This window comes from Myotis lucifugus, unplaced genomic scaffold (assembly GCF_000147115.1).
Source record: "Myotis lucifugus unplaced genomic scaffold, Myoluc2.0 scaffold_72, whole genome shotgun sequence".
In the NCBI taxonomy this organism is placed as follows: domain Eukaryota; kingdom Metazoa; phylum Chordata; class Mammalia; order Chiroptera; family Vespertilionidae; genus Myotis; species Myotis lucifugus.
The window spans coordinates 4,181,324-4,198,353 of record NW_005871120.1 but is presented as its reverse complement, the minus strand read 5'-3'; the positions used below and the strand labels follow the sequence as shown (position 1 = coordinate 4,198,353).

General features: G+C 41.6%; 1 protein-coding gene across 8 annotated transcripts in view; it reads right to left on the bottom strand.

The window, feature by feature from the left end:
* Positions 1-16,948, bottom strand: part of CREBBP (CREB binding protein) — a 152,566-nt gene extending 135,618 nt beyond the window's left edge. For all 8 annotated transcript variants that reach the window (XM_023755257.1, XM_014457303.2, XM_014457298.2 and 5 more), the window contains exon 1: positions 16,776-16,948. In XM_023755257.1, the coding sequence (XP_023611025.1) occupies positions 16,776-16,860 (85 nt within the window). In that variant the 5' untranslated portion in view covers positions 16,861-16,948. The remainder of the gene's footprint in view (positions 1-16,775) is intronic.
* Positions 16,949-17,030: the final 82 nt, after the last annotated feature.

Below are 17,030 nucleotides of genomic sequence, written 5' to 3'. Positions count from 1 at the left end.
AGAGAAGTACCCAACCAGTTTTGATTCAGCTCTGTCTCTGTCACTTACTACTACTACTACCTCCCTATGTGTGCATCCTCAGCTCTAAAATGGAAACACTAGTGCCTGCCTCTAGAATCACTGTTGAAAGAATTAAATCATACAATGTGTATACAACCCTTAGCCTGGCATGCAGTGATGACTCAATAAATATTAGGCATTATTACCACTGTCATAGCCCCATCATGAATCTAGCAGCCCATGCCTGGTACAGGGTTCATGCTCAACGACTGTTTTTTCTCTATGGTAAAGCCCTAATAATCTGTAACAATTATAGAATAAAACCTCTGAAAATTCTTGGAGATGTGCAACTAAATAATGAAACAATTCTCCAACAACTGAAAATGAAAATACAAATAATGAAAAGTAAAAGAAAAAAAAGGCATGGTTTTATTAGCATTTATGCCATTACAATTTTTATCTAGGCATTTAAACAAGTTCCCAAGACACCTAAACTTTTCAATAACTATTAGAAAATAATAAAGGCAAATTCTTTCTAAAATCTTCTGTAATTCAGGCTTCTTTCATGCAGATACACCACACCCTAATTAGTACAGGATAATAAGGTTTTACTTCATTCTGAACAGTGAGTTTATAGTGAGTAAAAAGTCTTGCCCTTTCTCAAAATCACTATCAGCTCAAGAGCCAAAGTGGGTTAGGCTGGGCAACCTGCTTCCTCCCAGGCCTTCATACAGTGGGAGTAAATGTATTTCATGGTTACTCTGCATCAGGTATCTAGAAATCTTGTTCACTAAATATTTGCTATTTATCTTCCAATTAAAGAACACAAGACAGTTCTGATCAAAAGTTCTTTGTTACACTGGACCCTAAAATTAGCAGAGTCCTGGATTTGCAGCCAGACTCCTATCTTCATTTGATGCACCTAAGAAGTTTCCAGAAAAGGGCTATTCCTAGACAGCAAGGACAATTTCACATTTCCTAAATGTGGTTTGTATGCTGCCTCCCTCAACCCTGAAAAGTGGAGAAAAGGCTTCAAGAGACAAAGGTGGAACAAGAGGCGCTGCCACAGCATTAAACCACCAACAGACTGACCATAAATCACCCAGCAGCCCCTAAACAGTAACCAGATGTTCTGGAGCAGAGGAAGCACAAAGGGGTTCACTATCCTCCACCAAAATGGTTGAGAGGGGCCCGGATAAGATACTGTGATCAGCTCCTTATCCACCCTGCAATCCAATTAGAGGTCCTGGATGAGGAATGTGGGGGCTGAGCTAGGATCCAACCTCTGCAGAAGCAAACCCCACCACAGGTAAGTATAAGTAAGCAGATGCCCAGAGACTAGGTCTTACGGCCTAAATGCTGGGATCTATAGCTGGCAGACAGCAACACAAGTCAGGAGAAGGGGAAAGATCATATTCTGGACTTAGAGGTGTCAGTGTACAACATATGGAAACAGGTGGACTATACAAGAACCTGTAACAGGAAATGAATGTATTAAGTCCAAAAAGTACACCCACATCCAAACAATGGAACATTATTCAGCACTAAAAAGAAATGAGCTACCAGGCCATGAAAAAACATTGAGGAAACTTAAATACATACCACTAAGTGAAAGAAGCCAATCTGAAAAGACTATGTACTATATGATTCTAACTATATGACATTCTGGAAAAGGCAAAACTATGAAGACAGTAAAAAGATCAGTGATTACCAGGAGTTAGGGAGTGTGGGGGATGAACTGGTGGAGCACAGGGGATTTTCAGGGCAGTGAAAATACTCTGTATCAGCGGTAGCCAACCTTTCAACCTCACGGACCACCGGTTGGCGACCACTGCTCTGTATGATACCATAATGTTCATTATACGTCTATTCAAACACACAGAATGCATACTACCAAAAATGAACCCTAATGCAAACTATGGATTTGGGGTAATTATGCTGTGTCAATGTAAGTACATCAGTTGTAACAGATGTACCGCTCTGGTAGGGGATGTTAATAATGGGAGAGGCTGTGCACATGTAGGGGCAAGAGGCATGTGGGAAAGCTCTACACCTTCCTCTCAATTTTGCTATGAACTTGAAGCTGTTCTAAAAAAAAAAAAAAAAGGCTTAAAGGAAAAATAAACTACACCCTAAAGCTATGGAGATTGCACAAAATGATGGAGATCACAAACTGAAGAATAATGTATCATCAACTAGACAATATTAACAAATAACATACACAAAATATCTAGTGATGTCTATGCTGGATATAAGTGTGCTGCTTTTAAAGCTTTAAGAATCCACCAACATACAAGTTCTTAGAGAACAATTTGATGACATCATCAAAATTAAAAATGCATAATCCTTTTAACCATTAATTCCATTTTTAGGAATCTGTTCTATAGATATATACATAATTGTGCAGAGCTATTCATTGAGACACTGTGTTGAGACAATAAGATTGGAATCTAATGTCCACAAGTGAGGAACAGATTAAGTCAATTATGGCCCATCTCATATAATGGAACACTAGCAACTACTCACATCTGGGGACTAGGCAGAGGAAGGAAGTCTCCTAACAAATTTGTGTCCTCTGATTTTTGAACCATGTGAATGAATTACTCATTTAAGTAATTTAAAAAATTGAATTTTTAAAGGCAGCCCTGGAGGTGTCCAGGCCCAGCTGACCAGCTTCGGCCCAGGTGGTAACACCTAGAACACTTCCACGCATTCCTGATTCCAACTGGAGTGTTTACTGATTGAGGTGAAATCTGAAATGAGCTCAATATTAGTTTAAAATATTGTAAGTGTTTAAATGAGCTTAAAAGGCAAGAAAATAAAAAGTATTTTAAGGACTTTTCAAAAGTACCATTTTTTCCCTAAAGGAATGTGACAATCTACATTTTGTGCCCAATGTAGTAGTAAAATAAATGTTGCTCACATCAGAAAAGTTGCCATTATTTCAAAACACTCAAAGAAACATTAGTTGGCTGTCAGGTCTTGTAGCTTCCAGCACATCAATGAAGAAACCTCTAATAAAAGGATTCTGTTAAAATCAGAGCTTGTGCAAAGAAGTGATGACTGGACATCACAATCATATTTTCAAATCTTTGAACAGCACCTCCGAGTTAATTTACACTTTTTTCAAACCATTCTTGCTAAAGGTTTTGCAACAGGAACTAACCAAAACTCCACTTCTCACAATTAAACAGATTCTTCTAACCACAAATACTAAAGATGTTTTGCTTTGGATTTGATTTACTTTTTAAATAGCTTTTCATGACAAAAATTATGTTTATAGGTGTTTTTTAAGGCATTCGGAATATAAAGTGGAAAATAGAGAGCCCTCCCAAACCATCCCCAGTTCCTCACCCCTAAGAAAAACAATTTCTAGAGATTTCCTTCTGGAAATCTATGCACACATTAGTAAATATCTTTTTACCCCTAAAAAATCTAATTATCACTTTTGTTCTCCATCTCTTTTATGTAATGATCTAATAAATTTATCTTCTCTCTTAAGTGCCCATCACTCTCCCTCCTCCACATCTGCAATAGCAGAGGACTCAGCTACTCCTCTTCTGAAGGACTTTTGGTCACTTTAATAATGTTTTGCAATCTCTAAATTAATTAACTAAATTAATGAAAAGGCCTGGCATTAATATGAATATCCATAGTAGTCCTACCAAGCAAGAAACTGATTTCCACTTTATCTGCTTGATGTAGAAGTTACAGATAGTTCTACATTATCTACTAAGGTAGATAATAAAAACTACAGGTTTTAAGAATCTTTTCCAGAAACTGGGAAAATAAACACAACTTTGGTATGAACTGGTTGCATGACGTGCAACATGACGACAGTAACAAAACTTCTAATATTCTTTGAGATGGCATGGAATTAAATTTTTTAAAACCTCAATTCTTCCTACATATACAGAATATTGAAAACACTAAAATAACTTTGTTATTTAAGTACAGCACCAAACATTTTACCATTAAAAAGTGTTTTTAGAATGAAGACTGCTCTATGAATATTATTATATCCAACAGCTCTGAGAGTCTATCAGTCCAAAATGTACTTATAGTGGAACGACAAGTATAATGTGTCACTATGGGAAGAAAGTACAGAGAGCATGTACTTACATATGCATAGCATGTCTCTAGAATAATGCACACTGGTTACCTGTGGGGAGTAAAACTGGGTGACTCCAGAAACAGACAGGAGAGGGAGGCTTTCCAGCAAACATTCTCTTGTGCTTTTTGGAATTCTGAACCCTATGAATATATTACCCACTTAAAAAAATTTTTTAAACAACTTTCATGGTTTTTTTCCTCCTACAACGGGGTGTGGGAGGAGAGAGAGAATTTTGGGAGGAGAGAGAGAATTTTCAACTCTCCTTGCAGATAGGAACTTGGATGGAAACACACACCTTGGAAAAGCTTTCCCAGACTTCTCCAAATACCCTGGAAGCGATTGGTTTCTAAAGTTTTGTATTGTTTTTAAAGCCCTAAAAGAATGGCCTGGACTCCCTGGTCTGACACTTGGAGGCTCTCAACTTTGCTTGCCTTCAGATGCCTGACTTCTCACATAATTCATCCTGTAAGAGCTCCAATGTCCTTTCTGCTAAGAAGTTTCCCTGACCATCCTACCTTAAGCATCCAGTTTCTTCCTGCCACAACTCTGATCTCAGTTTGCAAGTAGACAGGCATTGGTGGGACTGCTGGATTGCCTGCCTACACCACTATGCTCCGAGTTCCAAGAGGACAGAGCCACCACTGTTATCACCACGGCTTAGCAATATCCCACATAAGAAACATATAATTAATTTGAATTTTATAAGTATTTAAATATTTGCTGAATAAAAGAATGAGATGGTAGAACTGAGACTGGAATCCCGGCTCCCCCAACTCCCAAGAGCAGGACCACACCAGCAGTCTCCACCTCTCAGAAGGAAGACCACACCGATTCTAAATGGTAGCCCAATGAACGTAAACCAAAAACAAAACTGGTTTTTGCAAAAACTGTTACACACTCAAGAGATTATACCTCCAGACCTTCACACTTGCTATTTATGCTGTTTCCAAGCCTAGAATAGTATCCCCTCCTCCCAATCGCCTGTTCATCCTCAGGTCTCAGGGCTAATGCCTCTTCCCCTAAAAGGCCGTCCCATATCCAGAACAGACTCTATCCTGTACCCTAATCATACATGAACCTCTCCTCTGAGGTCACACCTGACTACAGATGCCTTCCATGAAGGGAGACACTAGACCTGTTGTGTCCCCAACAGATCTCCAGGGCTGACACTACAGTGTAACATATTTTCTAAATAGTGAATAATCCTAAATGTAAAGCATTGAATATTTCTGAAAGTACCTTCTATCTTTAAAAGACAGTCCCTTTAAAAGAACTTTGTCTTTTAGATAAAAAATATCTTAAAGAAAACTTCAGACAAATGAGATTAAGTAAATGTATTTAGGTCTGTGCTGTACAATACAGAAGCCAGGAGCCAGATGTGGCTATTTACAATAATAAAAATTAAATAAAATTTAAAATTTAGTTCCCGAGTAACATTAGTAACAGTTCAAATGCTCAAATAACCACAAGTAGCCAATGGTTCCAGTACTGGACAGTGCAGACACAGAACATGTCCATCAACACAGAGAGTTCTACCAGGCAGTGCCGACTTAAGAGATTATCATAACAATACTAGTGCCCAGCCGGCATGGCTCAGTGGTTGAGCATCGACCTATGAACCAGGAAGTCACAGTTTGGTTCCAGTCAGGGCACATGCCCGGGTTGCAGGCTTGTTCTTCAGTGTGGGGCGTGCAGGAGGCAGCCGATCAATGATTCTCTCTCATCATTGATGTTTCTATCTCTCTCTCCCTCTCCCTTCCTTTCTGAAATCAATAAAAATATATTTTAAAAAAATAATACTGGCATTTCAAACAAAGAAAATGTCTAAATCTACTCTCTTACTATTGTGAAGCAGTTTTTCCTTAAACATTAAAAGATTGAGAAAATCATCAGTGCATGCTAAAATACTGAATTATCTCTTGATAATTCAAATGATTTCCTCAGAGATTTTTTAAGAGAAGCTTAACTCTGAGCAAGCTGTGCTCTTCAAACAAAAAACAATCCCAATAGTAGCAGAGGCACAACCAAAACGACACAGAAAATCAATACTTTATGTCTTTTTGTTAATTTTAAGAAGAGAAAAGTCCCACAATAAGCAAGGAGCTGAATCTCCTCCTTCCAAGACCAGTGGTAACTGAACAAAAAAGGAGATTAAATTTCACTGATATTTCCTTCATCCGATCACCCTTACTAAACTGCATAGTGATCCCAAGGCCATTTTCTCCTCTAACCCTGTTTTCTGAAAAGAAAGACTAGCCTTGGCCGGCGTGGCTCACTGATTATAATATAGTTAGAGCACTGGCTTGCCCACTGGAGAGTCGTAGGTTCAATTCCCAGTCAAAGGCACATACCTGGGTTGCCAGTTCTAGTGCGGTAGGGGACCAATCCACATGTCTCTCACATCGATGTTTCTTTCTTTCTCTCACTCTCCCCCACCCGACTCCCTTCCATTCTCTCTAGAAATCAAAGGGAAAAATATCCCCACTCCTTGGGTGAGGATTGAAAAAAAAGAAAAAAAATGACAATTTTTGTAATTTCACCACTCGCTTTTCCCTTTTAAATCCTAACCTAAATCAAGCCCTTGTTCTGAAATACTAGAAAAATCGTTTCATTAAGACTTCAATTTTCCAATAAAATAACAGCTTTTAACTTCAAATCCAGACTGAGTAAAAGATGTCCAACTATTACCAGTTTTATAGGATTCCTGAATCTCAGCTTCTAATTCACTCTTCTGCAAGCTGGTTCTGAGACTACACTAGCCCTGGTGCTGGAGGCAAAACAGGCAGGGGAGGTGTCTTCACATTTACTCAGCAAGGAACTTCCAAGGATCTGGTTCTGGGTCAGACTCATAGCCTACATCATCCCAACCTTCACCAGCCAGAGAGGTTGGTAACATATAGTTTCCCACACAATTAAACAGTAATAACAGCTGCCACAACCTGCTATATTCCAGGAACCATAGTAGCTCCAGTATACAAAGCTTATTAAAGTAAAAAGAAATGTAAAGTTCTAGAAGAAAAAAATCATTTTAGAGATGAGACAACCCTCCCCCAACCCTGCCAAAGCTCAAAAGTCAAGTCACGGACCCCAAGTCACAAAGTTGATGAGCTGGGAGGCAAGATTCAGTGTCTACTCTGAGTGGAGGCCAGGGCTCCCTCCTTACTACCACAATGCCCACATCCCATATAAAAAGCTCTGACATTTCCTTCAACTCTGAGTCATGGTTAGAAGGTTCTACTTTTAATCAGGTGACAAATACTAAAAATATTTTAATCCAAAGGAATTGGGTCAAGCTCTTATAGTCCATAATTGTCAAAGCAAGCAAACTCTAATTATTTGATAGATTTCTATAGTTCCCGAGTGTCATCATTCAGTTTGTAATCAAATGCCAAATACACTAAAAATATTGCACAAGCCTCTCTCTACGGGCTCTTATAAAGAATAGTAGCTTATTTTTCTTGCTATTTCATTGATTATAATATAGTTTTGATAAGAAAAAAAAACCACAAAATATTTGGGGGGGGTAGTGCAAAGAGAAGCTTTTAAGTTATAAAAGGCTTGTACAAGAATTGTACAACCCCATTAAACAGCTACAATTACTTAAAAAACACCTACTGTAGCTCTGGTCGGTGTGGCTCAGATGGTTGGAGCATTGTCCTGTACACTGAAGGTTGCAGGTTCAATTCCCACTCAAGACACATACTTAGGTTGCGGGATCTATCCCCGGTTGGGGCATGCACAGAAGACAACTAACCGGTCAATATATTTCTCTCTCTCCCCCGCGCCTTCCCCCTCTCCTCTCTAAAATCAATAAGCATATCCTCAGGTGAGGATCTAAAAAGAGAGAAAGAGAGAGAGACACCTACTATATACAGTAAAACACAGGTGTTATTAGAAAGACTGGCAAATTAAGAGATTTTCAAATAGTAGCAGATGGAACACCTAGAAATAGGAAAGTCAGATTTAGTCAAAGTGAAATTTTTGTCACCATTAGATTTTACTATTCTTAGCTATAGTTCAAGTAAACTTTCTTTTGATTAATGGAAATGAAACACGGGGGAAAGTGTCACATGGGAGATGCTATCCAAGTCTTTCTAAGGGTAAGGTTTAAAAAGAAAAGAATTAACTTTTAGACATAGAGCTCAAAAATAGTCTTGCTTCCCAAATTTAGAACAAAAAAACACCTTAAAGGCAGTTTTTCAAATACAGCAACATTCTCAAAATTGTCTAAGAACTTGGAAAACAACAAACCACTTTTGCTTACTTCCATGCCTTTCCTGCCCCTCTTCCATTGTCCAAAGAGCTCTCCACCAAATCTGAGTCACTTCTCTTCAGTCAAAGCCCTGCTCTGCTCCCACTGGACCCTGTGCATGACTCTTTCCTGTGTCAAAGGATCACAGCCCCCATGCAAAGTCAAATATACAAAGCCCCCCACCCCCCGCAACAAGCACTGGCAGAGAGCTTACACTTTGGCACCAGTGATATGCTGCAATGGAAGCATGTTCCCGAAAGTTAAACCTAAGACTGAATTGGGAGTGTGGAATCCCTTCCCATAGTTAATGCAGGGGCCGTGGACAAGCACACCAGGCCCAAGGAGCCTATTAGCCATGGAATGGAATTCTGAGGAGAGAGGAATCAGTAGGAAAAGGCCTCAGAGCAGGCTGAAGGAACACCAGGCAATGTGCTGAAAAACAGAAGGCAAGGCCAGAGAGCTTATGAGCGACTGTCTGGGACAACCAGAGAAGATGGACATAGATGAGAGCCCCAGGGCGATCACACCCACAAAAACAAAACCGTTGAGAATGACCAGGGTGTCTCTCCCAATAATAAAGAGGCACAGAAAACCAGCAGGCTCCCCAACTATCCGGCTCCTTGCTCTGGCCCAGCAGGAGAGAGAGGCCCAAGAGGCACCAGAGTCCAGGAGCACAGAGGGCCCACCAGGCTATTGCTGGTGTGTGCTTCTCTTAGCCAAGGCCCTTCACCCATCCCCTAAGTCTAAGGTGCTATCCCTTACTCGGACGCCCAGCCCTGGGCTTCTGCAAACAGGGGCATTCAGTAAAGAGCAGGTGTATAAATGAAGCCCTCTTCGGGTTGCCCTTTCTGACTCATGCATTTAGCATTTGATTGCATTTTGTATTCTTTTTCAAGTTTTGACTCTGAGTCTCATCTTGTCAACACAGTTCTAAGCTACTCAAAAGCATTGATCAGAATCCTTTGTACACTGCTACTGCCTAACACAGTGATGGTGAACCTTTTGAGCTCGGCATGTCAGCATTTTGAAAAACCCTAACTTAACTCTGGTGCTGTGTCACATATAGAAATTTTTTGATATTTGCAACCATAGTAAAACAAAGATTTATATTTTTGATATTTATGTTATATATTTAAATGCATTTAACAAAGAAAAATCAACCAAAAAAAATGAGTTCGCGTGTCACCTCTGACACACGTGTCATAGGTTCGCCATCACTGGCCTAACAGGTACCTCAGACTGAATTGCAATATATCCAGTAAAGAAGTAGAATCACATATTCATTTGATACTTAAACAGTCCATGAAATATGCTTCAAAATTAGCAAGAATTTTCAGAACATACCACACCACTTAAGTTTTTGCAATTTTAGAATTTCATGGCCATTCTGTTCCTATTTAAAAAAATACAATTGAAGTGGTGGCAAAAATCAATAGTATTGATTATATAATTTTTGGCTATATACTCACTGAGTGAGCTACACTACAACAGATCTCCTCAATGGACCTGTGTGGATATGCATGCAAGGTTCCAGAACCATCGACAAACAAATCTCTAGTCCAGGGGTCCTCAAACTTTTTAAACAGGGGGCCAGTTCACTGTCCCTCAGACCGCTGGAGGGCCGGACTATAGTTTAAAAAAAAACTATGAACAAATTCCTATGCACACTGCACGTATCTTATTTTGAAGTAAAAAAACAAATGTTTTCGGCGGGCCGCATGTGGCCCGCGGGCCGTAGTTTGAGGACCCCTGCAAGTCCAATCAAATGAGCACTCCCAGTGAGTTTGGACTACAGGGCACACCCACCTTCCCTGATAAGGACAGTTCCAGCAGCTATGCACTAAGCACTTACTTCAGACCAGGCACTTTTCACACATCACTTCATTCTACTCTCATAACCACCCTTTGAGATGAGAATGGTGATTATCTCTATTTTATAGATGAAGAAATTGAGGTTCAGATAACTGATCTAACTTACCAGGGTCATGATGCTAGCACAGGGGAGGGGGAGAGACTGCACCCACTTGGCCTGGCTCCAGAGCCAGTGCTTTCACCCCCATACTGTCCAGTCAACACCATGACCTGTGCTACCACCACTAAGGATCCCCCAAGAAGCCTATAAGAGCCCCAAATAGGCCCTAGCCTGAGCACTCCTACAGCTAGCCAGGTTGGTCTACAGGTGAAAATGCACAGGTACACATCTGTATCTCAATAGAATTTAGGATTAGGACATACAGATCTTAAAATTTGTGGCAATTAACTTAAAAGCACTATCTTGTGAGAAAAAAATATAAGAACTTTGAAAGATAAATACTGCACATTCATTCACTCATTCCCTCAAGTATTTCCAGAGGGTCTAGCATGTGCCAGGCACCGCTCCCAGCAATGAGAATATGGCTGTGAAAAGATCTTACAAGCTCGTGCAGAGCAGAGCAGCTCACCTTCAAGTTTCACTGGAAGATGCAGACTTGGAGGGCAAAAGATGACAACGAAGAGCAAAATGACAAGCAAAGGAACAAAATCACCTTAATTAACGGTTTTTGTTAAACTTACCTGATTTTAAATTATATGTAAAAGTGTTTAAAAGGAACAAAAAAGACAGGGGCTCTGTCTGCGGCTTCCCATGTGGCTCACTGCATCTCAAGGGCTTATAAACCCCTGCTCCCCGTGCTTGAGAGTCAGCAGTCAGATAAGTGCATAGTAGGTGCTCAAAAAACCTGTGTTGCTGCTGTTCAACTGATCCTCAAACTCTTCAGAGACATCTAAGACTAGTGCAACCCCGGCAGTGCAGTGCTCCTAATGGATCCTCAGAGCATTAATCGCACATGACATTAGGGCCCCCACACCGAGGGCCAAATTGTAGTTTTATTGGCACACAGCCACACCGATTCCTGTATTACTGTCCAGGACAGCTTTCTTTTTTTTTTTTTTTTTAATATATTTTATTAATTTTTTACAGAGAGGAAAGGAGAGAGATAGAGAGTTAGAAACATCGATGAGAGAGAAACATCGATCAGCCGCCTCCTACACATCTCCTACTGGGGATGTGCCCGCAACCAAAGTACATGCCCTTGACCGGAATCGAACCTGGGACCTTTCAGTCCGCAGGCCGACGCTCTATCCCCTGAGCCAAACCGGTTTCGGCCAGGACAGCTTTCTTGCTAAAATGGCAGTGTTGAGTAGCTGTAACAAATCACAGGGTCCACAAAACTGAAAATAGGTCCTCTGGCCCTCTACAAAAAGTCTGCCCACCCGTGTATTACATAATAAAGGTGTAGGGCCCTGGCCAGTGTGTCTCAGTAATTGGGGCATCAGCCTGAGCATCAAAGGATCATGGATTCACTTCCTAGTCAAAGGCATGTACCTGGTTCAATCCAACCCTGGTCAGGGGGCATGAGGGAGGCAACCAATCGATGTGTCTCACATCAATGTTTCTCTCTCTCTATCACTCCCTCCCTCCATTCCACTCTCTCTGAAAAATCAATGGGAAAATTAACCAAAAAAAAGGTTTGGGAATGGTGCAAACTACAGCCATCAGTACACAATGGTTCTGGGAAGGCCTGAACTTAAGTTCCTTGGCTATTCCCAATCTCATTTGAGAAATACCTCTTCACATGCCCTTTGGTTTCTTGAAATATATTTGAAGTACTGGTTTAGGTAAGATAAAAAGGTGGTATTTTACCCTGGCCTGGCTGGGTAGCTCAGTTGGTTAGAGTGCTGTCCCTATATGCCACGGCTGTGGTTTTGATCCCTGGTCAGAGCACATACAACGCAATGAATGCATAATGGTATTTTTCTCTCTCTCCCTCTCTCTCTCTCCCTCTCTCTCTCCACCCGCCCCAAAATCAATGCAAAGAAAAAGAGATGGTGTCCTGACTAAGGTTACCCCAAGAACCAAAATGGCTCATAAACCAAGCTTTCCTAATCTTGCTTTACGCAATAGGTACATTTCATTTTAACAGGAGAAGGCATACTTTGGCAAAATCATTTTTAACTATTTTGTGGTGTGGTTTTTTTTCCTTGTTAATCCTTACCCAAGGATATATTTTCCATTGATTTTTTTAAGAGAGCAGAAGGGAGAGAGAGAAACATCAATGTGAGAGATATATCAATTGGTTACCTCCTACACACAACCTGACCTGGAGCCCAGGGATCAAACCTGAAACCCTTTGGTGCTCGGGCAAGCATTCTAACCCCTTTGTCACACTGGCCAGGGTAACTGTTTTGTTTTCAAACACACTAAATAAAAATACAAAGTTGGCATTTATGTAGCCCCACGTAATATACTTTGTTACACTACCATAAGGACACAAGTGAGCAGTTTTTAAAACATTGGCTAGCCCAGCTGATGTGGCTCAGTGGTTGAGCATCAACCAATGATCCAGGTCACAGCTCGAGTGGGCACTGCACATGCCGGGGTTTGGGGCTTGACCCCCAGTAGGGGGCGCGCAGGAGGCAGCTGGTTGATAATTCTCATCACTGATGTTTCTATCTCTCTCCCTCTCCCTTCCTCTCTTTGAAATCAATAAAAACATTTAAAAACAAAACAAAATACTAACAATCTCAGCATCAACTTCTGACTATAGAATTAAGCCTCAGTCCCTTTAGAACTCATTTTCAATTCTGTTTAAGAATTACAGAATCAAATCTGAATGTTAAACAGGAATGATTTTCAATCTTCTGATCAACTGCCAAAGCACCTTGGTGGGATTCATTCCCATCACCCCTGAAGAACTTCAAATGGAACCACTGTTCTCACCCTTCTCTGTTATTTAAAAGCCCCTACTTTTCTAACAAAAGCGAAGCAAAGTCATGACAAGCCCTAGCCCTAGAAGTCTCTACAAAACTTACACTTCCTATTTAGCCAGAACTTAGTTAAGAGATGAAATAATTTGACGGGCCTCAATTATTCACTGCAATAACCACGAAAGTAAGACCAAAGTGTATCCTGTTGCTGCCAAAACCAGAGGGAAGGGGGAGTCTCTGCCCCGAGCCCCAGCAGGAAGAACACACCCCTGCTCCCTCCATAGTGATTACAAACTTTCCCCGTAGGGATTTAATTCACTTGCTAGAGTTATGCTATTGAAACTTGCCAAGTACGGCAGTCTCCTGGGTTCATGATTAAAGCAAATTCCATATTTATGGATGTAGACTGAATAGACCTATTTACTGATTTTGGTTTGGTTCTGGTTTTGACCCTCTTATTTTGGGCAGATTACCTCTTTCAAGTATGCTGCCTCACCTAGAAGCAGCAGGAATAGTCTCTCCCCTTCCTACCTCATAGGATGCCGTGAGGAACAAACTGAGATGATGGAGAGAAAAGCACTCTGATGCATAAAGCACTGCACACACAAAAAAGATCATAATTTTATTGTAAAAAGTATTTTGGTTGATAGCCATATTTACCATAAGCTTTCTTTAAATATAGTTTTCTATTACACTTACAGGGATTCACATAAAATGTAATCACGACTGTTCAGGGACACTTACACATGAGATATATCTATCTTCAATTTTTAGAAGGCAGCCTTATTGAACTTTTTTTTATAAAACCTATTTGTTGTATGTAAATTTGGCCTCAGTTAAGCTGACCAAAAAAGTCTACTGCTTGCCTGGATATTTATTTCCCCTACACTGTGAAATCATGAATCCCTGCTGTTAAAAGACTAATATGCTGTTATAATTTGGACATATTAAATGAAGAAGTTTCCAAAACACTCAACTAACTATATACTGGTAACACAAAGTCCTACTTCTTATAAAGGGTGCCAAATAAAGGAAGACTACAGTTGTGTGAAAGTGTTTAAACTTCTTCCTCTTCTGCCCTCCTTTGGGGCGCACTCCCTATTTCCGAATCACCGCTGCATGCTCTCCTCAGACTTTCCTGACCTCTCCTGCCTGCCATCGGTGGCAGTGGCGTTATCACCTGGAGATGCTGCCTTACTTCACTGTGAAGTGTTTTATACACATCCACGCACCTCCTGGTCGACTGCAAGTGCCTGCCAGTCACACAGCACTTTGGCTGATCCGCTCCCCAACAGCGGGGGTTCTGTTCTCTTGGCCAAATGCCAGCCCCCAGACTCATCACAGGCCAGTCCCCACAGATATGCATGCACAGCATGGGCAGTCCAAGTAGCTCTCTCTTGTTTCTCAGGCCCCTTTCCAATTCTAACCCCTCAGCTCTTCCCATGCACAGAGTTCCTCTCCCTCAAATTTCACCACCAGAGCAGGGAACACACCTTGTTCCTACTGGCTCAATTTTCTCCTAGAAGCCTCAAACACACAATTCCTCACTAAAATAAGGTTGAGTCTCTCAAGAATGTTATTCCCAGGTCTCTCCTCACTTTCCCATCTAACCAAATGCCTTCACTCCTTTGACTCTTTGTAGTGTAATTCCATTAGTCCTTTATTTCCTTTATCTAAGGCCTTAAGATCTGTCTTAGACTACTAGTTACAGGGGACAAAGTTGTATCTTGTTTAATATGCTCGGTGATTCCCCCCTTGGCCCCCCACACTAATTCACCCTTTCACGATAACATATCTTATGAGGAACAAAATTGGAAAGGAATGGGGGAAAAGTGGGCAAGAATGGAAAATCCTTTCTAATAAATTTCATTGTGATTAGCAGCACACTAAATATCTGACCATCCAATTAACCAAACTACTCAAAAGCCATCCTTTGGACTCTATCTTGGAAACAGCTAGATGTGTATAGTAGGACAAGCCTTTTTGTTAAGTCTTAGTTACTAATTTCGTCCTCTGTATAAAACAAAATTTGCAATACCCTCATTCAACAATAGCAAAGCTGAAAAAGCCATCCAAAAAGTTGTTTCAGAGAACAATCTTCATAGCTGAACTTGCTTGGTATGATCTACATTTCACTCAAACATGGCAAGATTAATCAAGCAAAGATCTGTTCTGCAGTAAAAGGGCGTTTAAATCACATTTCTCACTTCACATTAGTTGATTTTATAAAATTAACATTGAACTCAAATCTTTATCAGTTTTTAAGTCTTATTAGAGACTTTTATATTCCATGAAACTTATTTATTCCTTCCCACTGTTTAACAAATTTCATTTTAATTAGACAAGAATCTCCTTATGACAGATTTTTTTTATTAAAAAAGTTGTTTGTCTTACTTCTACATTAACTAATAATGTAAGAATTGTATTAAAACCGGAACCATAAAATTCAAGTTTTGTTTAAACAGAAATAGATTTTTTCAGACCACTCGTAGAAATATGCTAGTGGTCAGTCATAGAAATATTTGCAGAAGCTGAACAGCTGTTGTCTGCTACAAATATGAAGGGATTGCTACAGCAATGTAATTCAATTTGGACCCATTCATTATAAACTGATTTTCAGATGCTGCTACTGCAAGATGGGACTGGAGAAATGCAAGCTACACCGGAGACAGAACTGTTCCCAAGCGGCGGCAAGTTTTTACTGCAAAGAAGAGCTCTAAAAGAGGAAATACAACTGGTTCACAATGCTACCATGAACCAGCCCAGAAGAACCCAGAATCATTAAATGAATGGAAAACTAAAATACTTCTCTTAGGCAAATGATGAGTACCTAAGAAAGTTTTCAAGGAAGCTGGTTAATAAAAAAAAAAAAAAAATGATTTACTCAGTATCCTGATAAAATTTTTTTAAGAAATCATAATTTCTTGATTTTTACATACCTACACTGTAAAAGCAACATGCGCTCCAATGGTGATTGCAGCCCCAGCGAATCTGCTCTATTTAACTTACTTCTAAAGTTACACTTTTGTGAAATTAAACACACCACGGCAACTTTTAGGACATCTTGCTAACGAAGTTCGGGGTGGTGAAAAGAGGGCACTATTTAGGTGACCAAACAACGAAGAGTTTTCAAAAACACTCCAAGAAACTTCTAAGTTGTAACTCACAGGCTGGCGGCTCCGCCGAGCGTCTTCTGGCCGCAGCAGCGGGAATGTCACCGGCTCAGAAAACACCTGGGGTCCGCTGCGCCGTCCCCGCTCCAGCCCTCACGCTAACTCCCCCTCCGCTGTCACCCCCGGCGGCAGCCACGCGTGTGTTGACACACGGCGGCCGCGGGAGGCGGACGGAATCCCCACGCGAAATAAACACGCTCCGCTTTACTTTCTCTCCCTGGAAGTGCCATTTGGTTTTGCACGCGAGGAGGGCTCACCAACTCCGGGAAACCCGAGCGCACCGGGCATCTGCCCGCTCCTCGGGCCGGGACAGTCTCCCCACAAAGTTCCCCTCTCCGGCGGGGCTCCGGGGAAGGGGCTCCGCTTGGGGGGAAGAGGGGGGTGCTCCGCCGGCACGCCGCCGAGCTCGGCTCTCCGGGGGCCCTCGCCTTCGGGGCGATCTGACAGCGCCCCCCGCCCGGCCCCCGCCCCCGCCCGGCCCCCTCCTCACCTGTGCTGTCATTCGCCGGGAAGCCGGGCGAGCTGAGTTTGGCTCGCTTGGGGTTGGGCGGTCCGTCCAGCAAGTTTTCGGCCATTTTCACCTGCTCTCGACAACAGCCCCGAGAGCGGACGGCAGGGCCGGCGAGGGCTCCGGGGCAGGGGTCGGCGCCGCCCCGGCCGGCTGCGAGGGGAGAGGAGCGAGCGCGAGCGGCGAGCCGCGAGCGAGCGCCGAGAGGGAGGGAGGGCGCAGAGCCGGGTGGGGGAG